The sequence below is a fragment of the Folsomia candida genome, unplaced genomic scaffold, assembly GCF_002217175.1.
Source record: "Folsomia candida strain VU population unplaced genomic scaffold, ASM221717v1 Fcan01_Sc015, whole genome shotgun sequence".
Lineage (NCBI taxonomy): Eukaryota > Metazoa > Arthropoda > Collembola > Entomobryomorpha > Isotomidae > Folsomia > Folsomia candida.
The window spans coordinates 3,952,762-3,963,191 of NW_019091207.1; the positions used below are offsets into that span (position 1 = coordinate 3,952,762).

The 10,430-nt window shown below is 42.1% G+C and overlaps 1 protein-coding gene across 1 annotated transcript; it reads right to left on the bottom strand.

Annotated features, from left to right (window-relative positions):
* Positions 1-10,430, bottom strand: LOC110856304 (DNA-directed RNA polymerase II subunit RPB1). The gene is made up of 25 exons (XM_022104788.2): positions 10,216-10,430; positions 9,767-9,868; positions 9,534-9,635; positions 8,916-9,338; positions 8,291-8,620; positions 7,874-8,220; positions 7,559-7,691; positions 7,361-7,485; positions 6,952-7,162; positions 6,424-6,802; positions 6,049-6,347; positions 4,955-5,980; positions 4,427-4,718; positions 3,759-4,189; positions 3,411-3,690; positions 2,235-2,787; positions 2,124-2,165; positions 1,981-2,043; positions 1,846-1,908; positions 1,359-1,463; positions 1,174-1,299; positions 1,032-1,103; positions 883-933; positions 608-679; positions 1-525 (listed from the first exon to the last, which is right to left on the bottom strand). Exons 3-25 carry the CDS (start codon positions 9,612-9,614, stop codon positions 426-428), a joined length of 5,604 nt encoding a protein of 1,867 aa, XP_021960480.1. The 5' UTR covers positions 9,615-9,635; positions 9,767-9,868; positions 10,216-10,430; the 3' UTR covers positions 1-425.

A 10,430-nucleotide genomic window follows, 5' to 3' on the forward strand; every position in this document is an offset into this window, starting at 1 on the left:
TCGTATTTTTTTGCCCATCACGTGCCGAATTAAATTTTATTTTTGCAGTATCATAAAATTAATGAAAACAACATTTGACCATCACCAGAATTAATTAAAGATTAACTTGGAAAGTTCTTCTGTTTGCTCGTATTATTAAAAAAACACCCAAAGTAATAATCAAACATAACGAAGTAATAATTTTTACCCATTACCGAACTATCTAAAAAAAATTACCCCCTAAAAAAACAATCAAAGGTGTTTGAACCAATTACTTTTCAGATATAAAAATTAATCGTACAAACGAATTGAATTAGAATAAGTTGATGAATAAGGAACAAATGAGGAGTTTGCAAAAGAGTGATTAATAATAGAAATGGTGACATTTTGTCAAAAATAAGGTGACGACGAAAATTGGGTTGATGACGACGATGGTGATTTCCCGTCTATTTATTTTTCCTGCCCTTCTTGCCTCCCGGTTTCTTGTTCTCGTCCTCATCGGGAGAGTAGGTAGGCGAACTGGGCGAATACGTGGGGCTCGCAGGACTGAAACAATAAATACTCACAATTAGCCAGGTATTCTACCTATAGTTAAAAATTGACAGTAAATTAAGGTCATTTAGGTCACCTGTAACTCGGACTCGTTGGCGAGTAAGACGAGACAGACGGCTGTGGGCTGTAGGTCGGACTGGATGGTGAGCTGCGTAAAAACGAGGACAAGGTTAGATTGGAGGTTTTGAAGAGAATTTAATTTTTGCAGGGTATTCATTACGAGTTCACAAAAAGTTTGCAATTTTTTTTAGCTCATCTACGAACTTGCGCATCTCCATTTAGTTAGCAATTTTTTTCAAAATTATGTAGCGATGCGAACTCGCAATGAATACACCCAATGTTTTTACAAACCTAGGTGAATACCGGGATGAATAACTTGGCGACGCTGGACTATAACTTGGGCTGCAAGAGAAAACATATTTGAATTATCTGTACTGGCAAAAAGTTTGCTAATATTTTTGAGACAAAAAAATCCAAGATGATGACCACACTTTTATTACCTCGAAGGGCTGTAATTGGGCGATCCGGGCCGTCCGAGCGAGTTAGTCGGACTGTTTGGAGAGTACCTCGGGCTGCAAGAAATAAGCATTTGATAATTTTACTAGTTATGACAATCTACATTGCATTTTTCAGGTCACGAACCTCGAAGGACTGTAATTCGGCGACGAAGGAGAATAGGTTGGGCTCGATGGCGAGTAAGATGGACTCGTCGGAGAGTAGGATGGACTTGTCGGAGAGTACGATGGGCTGGTTGGCGAATAACTTGGACTGCAATGAGATTAGTTAATTAAAAATTTCCTAATTAATTATTATAATTGAGTTCCTACCTCGTGGGAGAGTATGATGGACTGGTAGGCGAATAGCTCGGACTTGCCGGCGAGTAAGATGGGCTTGTCGGCGAATAAGATGGACTCGTCGGTGAATAACTTGGGCTGACAGAGAAAGAATTAATTAAGTAATTAAATTATTAATTATCCTTAACATAAGACTAGATGACATTTCTCGGTTCTGGGAATATATTTTAAAATTCTGGACGACAAATTTGTAGTCAGTAAGTTGAATAGAATGGAGATGAATTTTTAAGCCTATTTCGACGAGTTCTAATTTTTCTAGAGGCTTCTCAAACTTGAGATCTCCTTTTTCAAAAATTATCAAAATCTGGAGGGTAAATTTTATTTAAATTGAGAACGACTTGCTCTAGAAATTTGTCATTCAGAATTTTTATAACAATTCCCAGAGCAGAGGAATGATTAAAAATGTGCTGATTTTGACGATGAGTCATGTCCTGCGTTAAAAACACATTAAGATTAATACCTCGTCGGCGAATAAGACGGGCTCGTAGGTGAGTATGATGGACTCGTCGGAGAATACGACGGACTGCAAAAAAAATGTCACAATTTCAGTTTCAATTTCAAAAAACACAATATAATTCAAGTTTATTTTTTTCACCTGGTCGGTGAATAGCTCGGACTTGTTGGCGAGTAAGATGGGCTCGTCGGCGAGTAAGATGGACTGCAAAAAATGCAAACAATTAATTAAAAGCAGGACCAATTTACAAAGATTTTATTTAATCTGCACATTATTTCTCTCACCTCGTTGGCGAATAGCTTGGGCTTGAAGGCGAGTAGCTCGGACTAGAATAAATAAATAAATTGGCATAAAAATGCTGCAAATTTTCATTCCAAAACTTTAGTCGTTAGTACCTCGTCGGCGAATAGGTTGGGCTCGTCAGTGAGTAGCTTGGGCTCGTCGGCGAGTACGATGGACTCAGTTGTGGCGAATAGCTCGGACTCGTTGGAGAATAAGTCGGACTCTGACCTCCACTCGGACTTGTAGGAGAATAAGATCCAGGAGAATAGTTCGGCAACGAGGGACTCATCCCAGGCGATGTGGGCGAATAATTCGGCGACACTCCACCAGGAATGTAGAATGGACTGCCTGGGCTTCCAGGTGAACTGAGCGGCGAACGACCTCCTCCAGGTGAAAAGCTGGATATGTCAGAAGCAGCAGATGGCGAGAATCCAGGCCCACCTGACATCATTCCTCCGCCGGGAGACCAAACGTTGTCGTACGCCGGAGTGGCGCCAGATATCCAGGGCGTGTCCATTGGTGATTTGGATCCAAGGTTGAAAAATGCACTGCCCATTCCAAGGTCACCATTGGGTCCAGGACCAGTGGGGACCTCAATGCCGAACTTGCACTTTTCAGCGTCGAGAAGCAAGTCGAAGCAGCCAGTGCCCATGCGGGGAAGTTGTCCTGGGGAAAATTAGTAAAACAACATTATCAATATTATCATGATTTTGTCAACGTACGACTAATCGCCAATATAATCAAAATCAACACATTTTTAATCATTTCTCGGCTCTGAGAATTTATTTTCAAATTCTGGACTTAATCGGAAAAACTAATTATAAATCTTGATAGCATGTTAGAGATAGCTTTCGTAGTTTCTTGACAAGCAATCAGTTAGTTATGCAATTCATAGACAAAATTTGCCTCATAATAGGCATATCAAGTCATCATTTTAAATGGTTCGCTGTTAATTTGTAAATTAAATCATTTTTCGGCCCTGGGGGAATTACTTTAAAATTTTTGACGACAAATTTGTAGTCAGTAAGTAGATAAATAGATCGACGGTGAGTTTTTAAAATTAAGATAAGCCAGTTTCGATGAGTTCCAATTTTTCTGAGTGCTTCTAAAACTGGAGATGTCCTCCGTCAAAAACTGTCAAGCTCTTGGAGTGTATTTATATTTAAAAAAATGTCTTCCAGAATTGTAAATTTTCCAATGCCGAGAAATGATTTAAAATGTTCTGATCTTGATGATAACGCATCAAGTCCTACATTAATAATTTGCATAATTAAATCTGGGATCCTCACCCAACATAATGTTTTCGGAAACGCCCCTCATCGGATCAACTTCAGCATGAACGGCAGCGTCCATCAGGACGTCAACAGTTTCCTCAAACGAGCACCTCATCAATGGTCCGGTATCTTGTCGATTGATTCCGTGACGTGTGATGGCCATCAAGTGACCCTTGGCAGTCATTACGTCGCAGAGCAGCGCCAAGTGACGGTAGTTGACGTACAGCCCGTAAAACGAAAGCACGGTGTTCATCTCTTTCTCCACACATTTTCGAACTGCTTCAATACCCAGGACCTGAACAAAACGATACAAATTAGAATAAAAATGCTAATGCTATGTCGCCAAAATTTTGCATCTATTACCATAAATATTTCGCAGATATCGTTCGAATACGTTCGCACGTGGTCGACATCCCTCTCGCTTAAGACTCGCATTAAGGACGTTCCATCCGTCTCGAGCAGCCACTCGGCGATCTGTTTGAATTCACCGGAGTCTGTGATGATGGTCCGTTTCTTGGCGTCGGTTTGGGGCAAATGCATGTAAACTTTGGCAATTGTTTCGATCCCCTGCAGTGTCATTTCTGAGAGCATGCTGGATTCGATGCAGCGAAGGAACATGGAGTCGTCCATTTGATCAGGGTTTTCGTCGTCATCATCTAATTTATCCTCCGGATGTGTGATTCGAATGCGCAGAATGAGCTTTTCAGCATTGTCGTCGTTAAAGATGCAGTTCAAGTCCTCACCAAAGGCGGAATTGATCTTCTCTGCGATCTGTTCCATGGTGAGTTTCTTATCTGGAGGGGAAGACAGAAAATCAAATTATTACGAAAATTTGATAAAATTTGGGAAAATCTCGACAAATTTAAACTTAGCATAAATTCATCATTTTAAGTCAAAATCAATTTAAAATCTTACAAAAAGGCGCGAAATTTAACTAACTACGTCAAGAAATTCTCAGATTACACTAATTTTTTTACAACTCTGACTTGGACCACTTCAATTGTCAACAAATTTTTGAATTGCGAATTTACCAGTCATTCGTTTCCGGTCCAGTTCAACGCGGAGAAGCCACGGTGAAATTCTTGCCGGGTTAAAGTCTGGCATTTCATAGTAGATACTAACAAAGTCTTGATCCTCTGCGATGATCGTGTTTTGTGGGTCAGGGTCGTAATGGATGGCCGTGTGCGCGGTCATCTTTCGCAGCGTGGTATGTTCCAAGCGGCAGAGAACTTTTTTCGCCTTCTCGGCGTCACGAGCTGCGCCTCCAGTCAAGAAAACAGTGAGTGAGGGAGATTTCGGCTTCTTCGAGAGGTTGATGATTTCCTGGAAATGAGAGAAAATTGAGGAATTAAAAGAAAATGTCGGCAAAAATTTCCTAAGTTAAAATTGTATCTTGTATTGTGAATTTTTGGATAAATTTCAATTCCTAAACTTTTGAAATGTCGCAAATCATGTTTAAAACTGAAAAATGCTTCAAAAACTTTCCCAAAAATTACATGTTTTAAAAAACACTGCACAATTTTAGAAACATTGCCAAACTATAGAAAATTTCCACTCACCTTCAACCTGGGCACTCCCAAAGTCACATTTTTACTACTAACTCCCGCAAAGTGAAAAGTATTCAGCGTCATTTGAGTCGCCGGTTCGCCCAAACTCTGCGCCGCCAAGGCTCCCACCATCTCCCCTGGAGACGCCATGGCTTGCTGAAACCTCGTCTCAATCTCACCAATCAACCATTCAAACGCCTCCGTCGACAAGTGGAATTCTTCCGCGACCTTCCTCGTGCACAGCATCGATCTCACCATACAGCAGAAAAGCAGGGTCGCATTGCTGTTCGCCTGGACCGAAAGAGCATCCTCGCCTTGCACGATGACACACTTTTTCAATAGGTTTTCCACCCCTTCAATCACTCTGATCGGGTTGAGATCGACGGGGAGTCGTTTGTCGATGTGGAAAATTTTTTGCACGTTCCAAATCATCCGTTTCAAATTGCAAGGGAGGACGACATGCGATTCTCCAGAAGGGAAGATTTCCCGCATCGTGGCACGGTCAGCCTTCAAAGTTTTCCATTCCTTCTCCACGGCGGAGAGAACTTCCGCCGACCCGACAATTTCCCGCATGACTTCTTCGTCAAAAACTTTTCGGAGGTAGCGCTCGTTCGTGGGGTCGAAGCGGAATCGCTCTTCAAACGCAGAGTTGGACAGTTTTACGGTGGGAAGGGTTTGGTGTTCGACGTTCTCGGCGGCGAGGCCGTCTTCCCCGTAGCGGAGTTGGATCAGCTGTCCAGTAGAGTTTCGTACCGTGCCGTCGTAGTCAACCATCACGGACTCCATAGCTTTGATGAGACGACGTTGAATGTATCCAGTTTCTGCCGTTTTGATCGCGGTGTCGACCAATCCTTCACGACCCCCCATGGCGTGAAAGTAGAATTCCGAGGGAGTTAGTCCGGCGAGGTAGGAATTTTCAACGAAGCCACGGGACTCAGGACCGTAGTCGTCTTTGATGAAGTGGGGAAGGGTGCGCTTACGGAAGCCGAAGGGGATTCGTTTTCCTTCAACGTTTTGTTGCCCGACGCAGGCGATGACCTTGAAGGAAAAGAAAGGTCAAAGTCCACATTCAATCCTTGGCAAAGGGATTTATTATTTAAAAATACCTGAGAGATGTTGATGTTTGATCCTTTCGACCCTGCCACCACCATAGTTTTGAGGTTGTTGTACTCTGTGAGAGACTTCTTCGCAGAGCCGCCAGTCTTGTCACGAGCATCGTTGAGAATGCGGTTGACCTGATTTTCGAACGTTTGTCGAAGCGTGTTTCCCGGAGTAGGCTCGAGCTCCATGTTGTGTGCTTTTTGAATCACCTCGATCACGTCCTCCTTCGCCTTCTTGATTGTTCTTTGAATCTCAAGATATGTTTGAGGATCTGCAATCGTGTCCCCAATTCCGATCGAGTGCCCTAAATAATCGTATATTTTCTTAATAAAATTATCCCCACCTATTCAATTTGCATAATACAATTAATTACTATTCACCTTCATACATCAACCAATTGTTTACGACGGTTTGAATATTCCCGTAAAACTGGCCAGCAACCTCGTGACCTAATTCGGTAAAGCAGATGTGAAGAAGTGACCCCTCACTCGTTCCGAGCGTCTTTTTGCATAGAATTCCCATGATGAGTTCACCATGCTCCACCATGACTTTCGTGTCTCCCGGGGAAATCCACTTGTACGGACCGTCGTCCTCGTCGTCCGGATGTGTGGCGTGGGTTTTGACGAGGTTCACATTTCCGGGAATGATAAGAGTGAAGAGTTGTTTTCCGGTCCAGAGAGGAATCGGCTTCACGATGGCGGGCATCGGCATCCTCCCGTCCCAAATGGGCAAAAACATAAGCAAATTCATCATTTGTTCCTGAAAAAGAGAGCATGAAATTCAAGTTAATTTCTAAAACCCGGGCTAATTTGTATTTTTAAGATTTATAAAATCCGGCCTAATTTACATTTTTAAAATTTCGAAAACTCGGCATAATTTGCATTTTATTTTTAAAAATGTGACATCACCTTGGTCAGGAAGACGTCCCTCTTGGTCATCTTCTTCGCGCCGGTCAACGTGTCCTGCACGATCCCCATGACGGGCTTGTTCGCTTGAGGGGTGATAATTTGACGGGTCGTGATGTGTAGATTTTCAACTTCGGCACGAGTTTCCATCGACTGTGGGACGTGTAGATTCATCTCGTCCCCGTCAAAATCAGCATTGTAAGGCGTTGTGCAACTAAAATGTAAAAATTAACAAGAAGAACTAATTATAAATATTGATAGCGTGTTAGAGATAACTTTGTCAATTTCTTAATAAGTAATCAGAAAAAAAGTTGTGTGATCATGGACAAAATTTGTCTCAGCCTGAGGTCCACATTAATGCATCATTTTCAATGATTTGGTACTATCAATTTTTTAAATTACAACCACTCACCTCAAATTCATTCGGAAAGTCGACCAGGGCAGTACTTTGACCCTGTGACCCATCATGGACATTTTGTGAAGAGTGGGTTGTCGATTGAAAATTACGAGGTCGCCATCTCGAATGTGACGTTCGACCTAGAGGACGAGACAAACCCACAAATATTTGCACAATCAATTAACATAATTATTCAGGTAGTTTAAAAAATACCCGGTATCCTAATTGTAAATGGAGATCGGAAGATTTCGGATGAAATCGCAAATCAATTCTGTCCCCGTTCGAGCGGATGATGTACTTTGCTCCGGGATATTGGTTATTCCCTCGCGCCACGAGTTCCGTCATCCTGCAAGGTCAAAGGTTACAGGTCAAACAAGTCGAGCTGATGTAGATGCATAGCATTGAAAGTTACGAGTAAAAAAAATCAGAAAGAGGATAATGTAAGTTGTCCAAATCATGATACATTCATTAAATTAACTACTCATTTTATAGGCAATTAATGTCACGACATTAGTTTTTACGACGTACTTATCCATATTAAACGGGGTCACGATCTCGGGAAATGTCAAGTTCTGCGCGATACTGCGAGGCACGCCGACCTGATCAATCCTCAAGTTCGGATCTGGTGTGATGACCGTTCTTGCAGAGAAATCGACCCGTTTTCCCATCAAGTTGCCCCGAATTCTGCCCTCCTTTCCCTTCAACCGCGCCTTGATCGCTTTCAATGGACGGCCCGACGTCTGCATGGCGCGCGGCAAACCAGGAATTTCGTTATCGGTGAGTGTAGCGACATGAAATTGGAGCATTTTAACATTTTCTGCAATAATGTGAGCTGCGGCGCCGGACTGGTCGTTGCGCAAAAGTTCGTTGTTCGCCTGGTGGAAAGGAAAATAAAGTAAAATAAACAAATGCTTTTAAAGTTTTAATTAATTACATTAAATTGACCTTGACAATGTCCGCGAGTTTGTGGGTGAGATCGTCCTGATTGCGAGCCGAGCCGAACGTGACGACAGCAGGACGAACGGGCAGTGGGGGGACGGGAAGGACAGAATAGATCATCCAGTCGGGGCGGGACCACTTGGGATCCATCCCCATCACAAGGCTCTCCTCGTCAGAAATGTGTTTCAAGATTTCGAGGACACGTTCCGCCGTGACGGCCATCTTCTTCTCCTGGTCCGCCTCGTTCACGTTCTTCCACTCAGCAAACAGCTCGAGCCCGACTTTACGGATGTTCGGCTGAAAACGACCACACCCGCCGTGACCGCTCTTCTTTGACTGCATATTACATGAAAATAGTTTAATTAACATTTAACTTTAGTATTTATTGTTGTGCCTTATATTATAGTTGGATATTGATTAAAAAATAATTGAACGTGATGGATTTTAATTCAAAATCACACCGCGTTGAGCTTGAAAAATGTACAATTTAAGATTTTACAAGTGTTGTGCCCGTCACCCGTATGTATATTAAGAATTTTCGAGAATCACCATAATAAATAATAACATGCAAGTAATTATTTACAGTATTTATCATCACGCTTAATTATTTTCCAATTAATACCGGACTGACCGTAATATTGGGATCTTCTTCGCCCTGATTCCCATCCATTTCGTCACCTCCGTCGCAAATGGACTTCTTCTTACAAAGCTCATACACAAAGTCGATGCGACGTCGAGGCTGTCCTTTGGTCTTGGCGACGACCTCCCTCATTTTCGGGTGAGTGGGGGACACGAGCATCTTCGAACAATAGAAGCACACGCAGCGCAGGACTTTGACCGTTTTCCCGAGAAATCCTGGGTGGTAGACGGGTTTGGCGAGATCAATGTGACCAAAATGTCCGGGACACTCGGTCTGAGTGCCGGTGCACGTTAGACAGCGTGAGTTTCGGTCGATGACGCCTTGACGAGGGTCCATCAATCCGCAAAGTTTGGGGCGACCACCTTCCGTAATCTCGGTAAAGCGAATCCCACCCTCCGTCACGGACATGCGGCGCTGGAAATGACAGATAAAAAAGAAGCAGGTTAGTTAGTTAAGTATTATTGTTATTAATTATTACAGAAACTGGCGAAATAAATTAATTGTGTAAAAACAACTGTTAGAATCTTGTGTTATTATTATTTTTAAGTCGGAATGAAATACGATTTTGGCTAAATCTTAGTCATCATCACTGTAAAATTAATAACTTACGATTTCATCCGGCGACAGGATGCCAAATTGGACTTTTTTCACGGTCCGGAGAGGGATTCGCAAGTCTGATACTTCCGACATGGTTTTGAATTAGTTGCAAACCTAGAAAGGGAATGACCGTTAATTTAATTGTTACAATTACACAATTATTCCTTCAATTCAGTATAGAAGACAACAATCCTTCCCTGAACTTCAAAATTGCTGCAATTAACTTAAACCAAAGATAAATTTACCTGCTGGCTGTCCTCCTTCCGAGGGAAAAACGACAACGACAAATTTCACCCACCACCACGACCAGGTTCCAATCGGAAGCGGTTACTTTTACCGTGACCTGTCTACTCAACAATAAAATGAGTTTTGTTCTTTTTAATTGAAGTAAACTAAGTAGTTAATTAATTAATTGTCGGAGGCAAACGGGCAGCGTGCATCACTCGCTGACTGAGCAAGAGGAATGAGCAAAATGGCGGTTGGCCAGCGTGCTCTGTGGAAGGGTTGTTCACAAGAAATACAACTTTTCTCAAACGTAATTTACTTTTACAATTTTGAAAACTTTAGAAATTTTGTAAAATTAGGGAATGGCCGTTACTTAATTTATCGCAATTATATAATTATTCCCTCTGCTCGATAGAGGAGAAATAAAAACCCATCCTCAAAATTGAACTTTAATTAAATATAAACTTACCTGCTGGCTGTCCTTCTTCCGCTCCAAAAACGACGACGACAAATTTCGCCCACCACCACGACCGGGTTTCCAACCGGAAGCGATTACCTTTATTGTCACCAGTCTACTCAACAATAATATGAGTTTAATGCTTGTTAATTGAAGTTAATTAATTGATAAATAATTAATTAATTGATAAATAATTAATTAATTGTCGGAGGCAAACGAGCAGCGTG

Bases quoted from the DNA above. Each gene is read 5' to 3' on its own strand.
- LOC110856304 (XM_022104788.2), bottom strand. From the start codon at position 9,614: ATGTCGGAAGTATCAGACTTGCGAATCCCTCTCCGGACCGTGAAAAAA. The intron at 1,104-1,173 runs GTTCGTGACCTG...TATTTCTTGCAG, and splicing joins CCGAATTACAGTCCTTCGAG to CCCGAGGTACTCTCCAAACA. The intron at 934-1,031 runs GTAATAAAAGTG...TTTCTCTTGCAG, and splicing joins CCCAATTACAGCCCTTCGAG to CCCAAGTTATAGTCCAGCGT.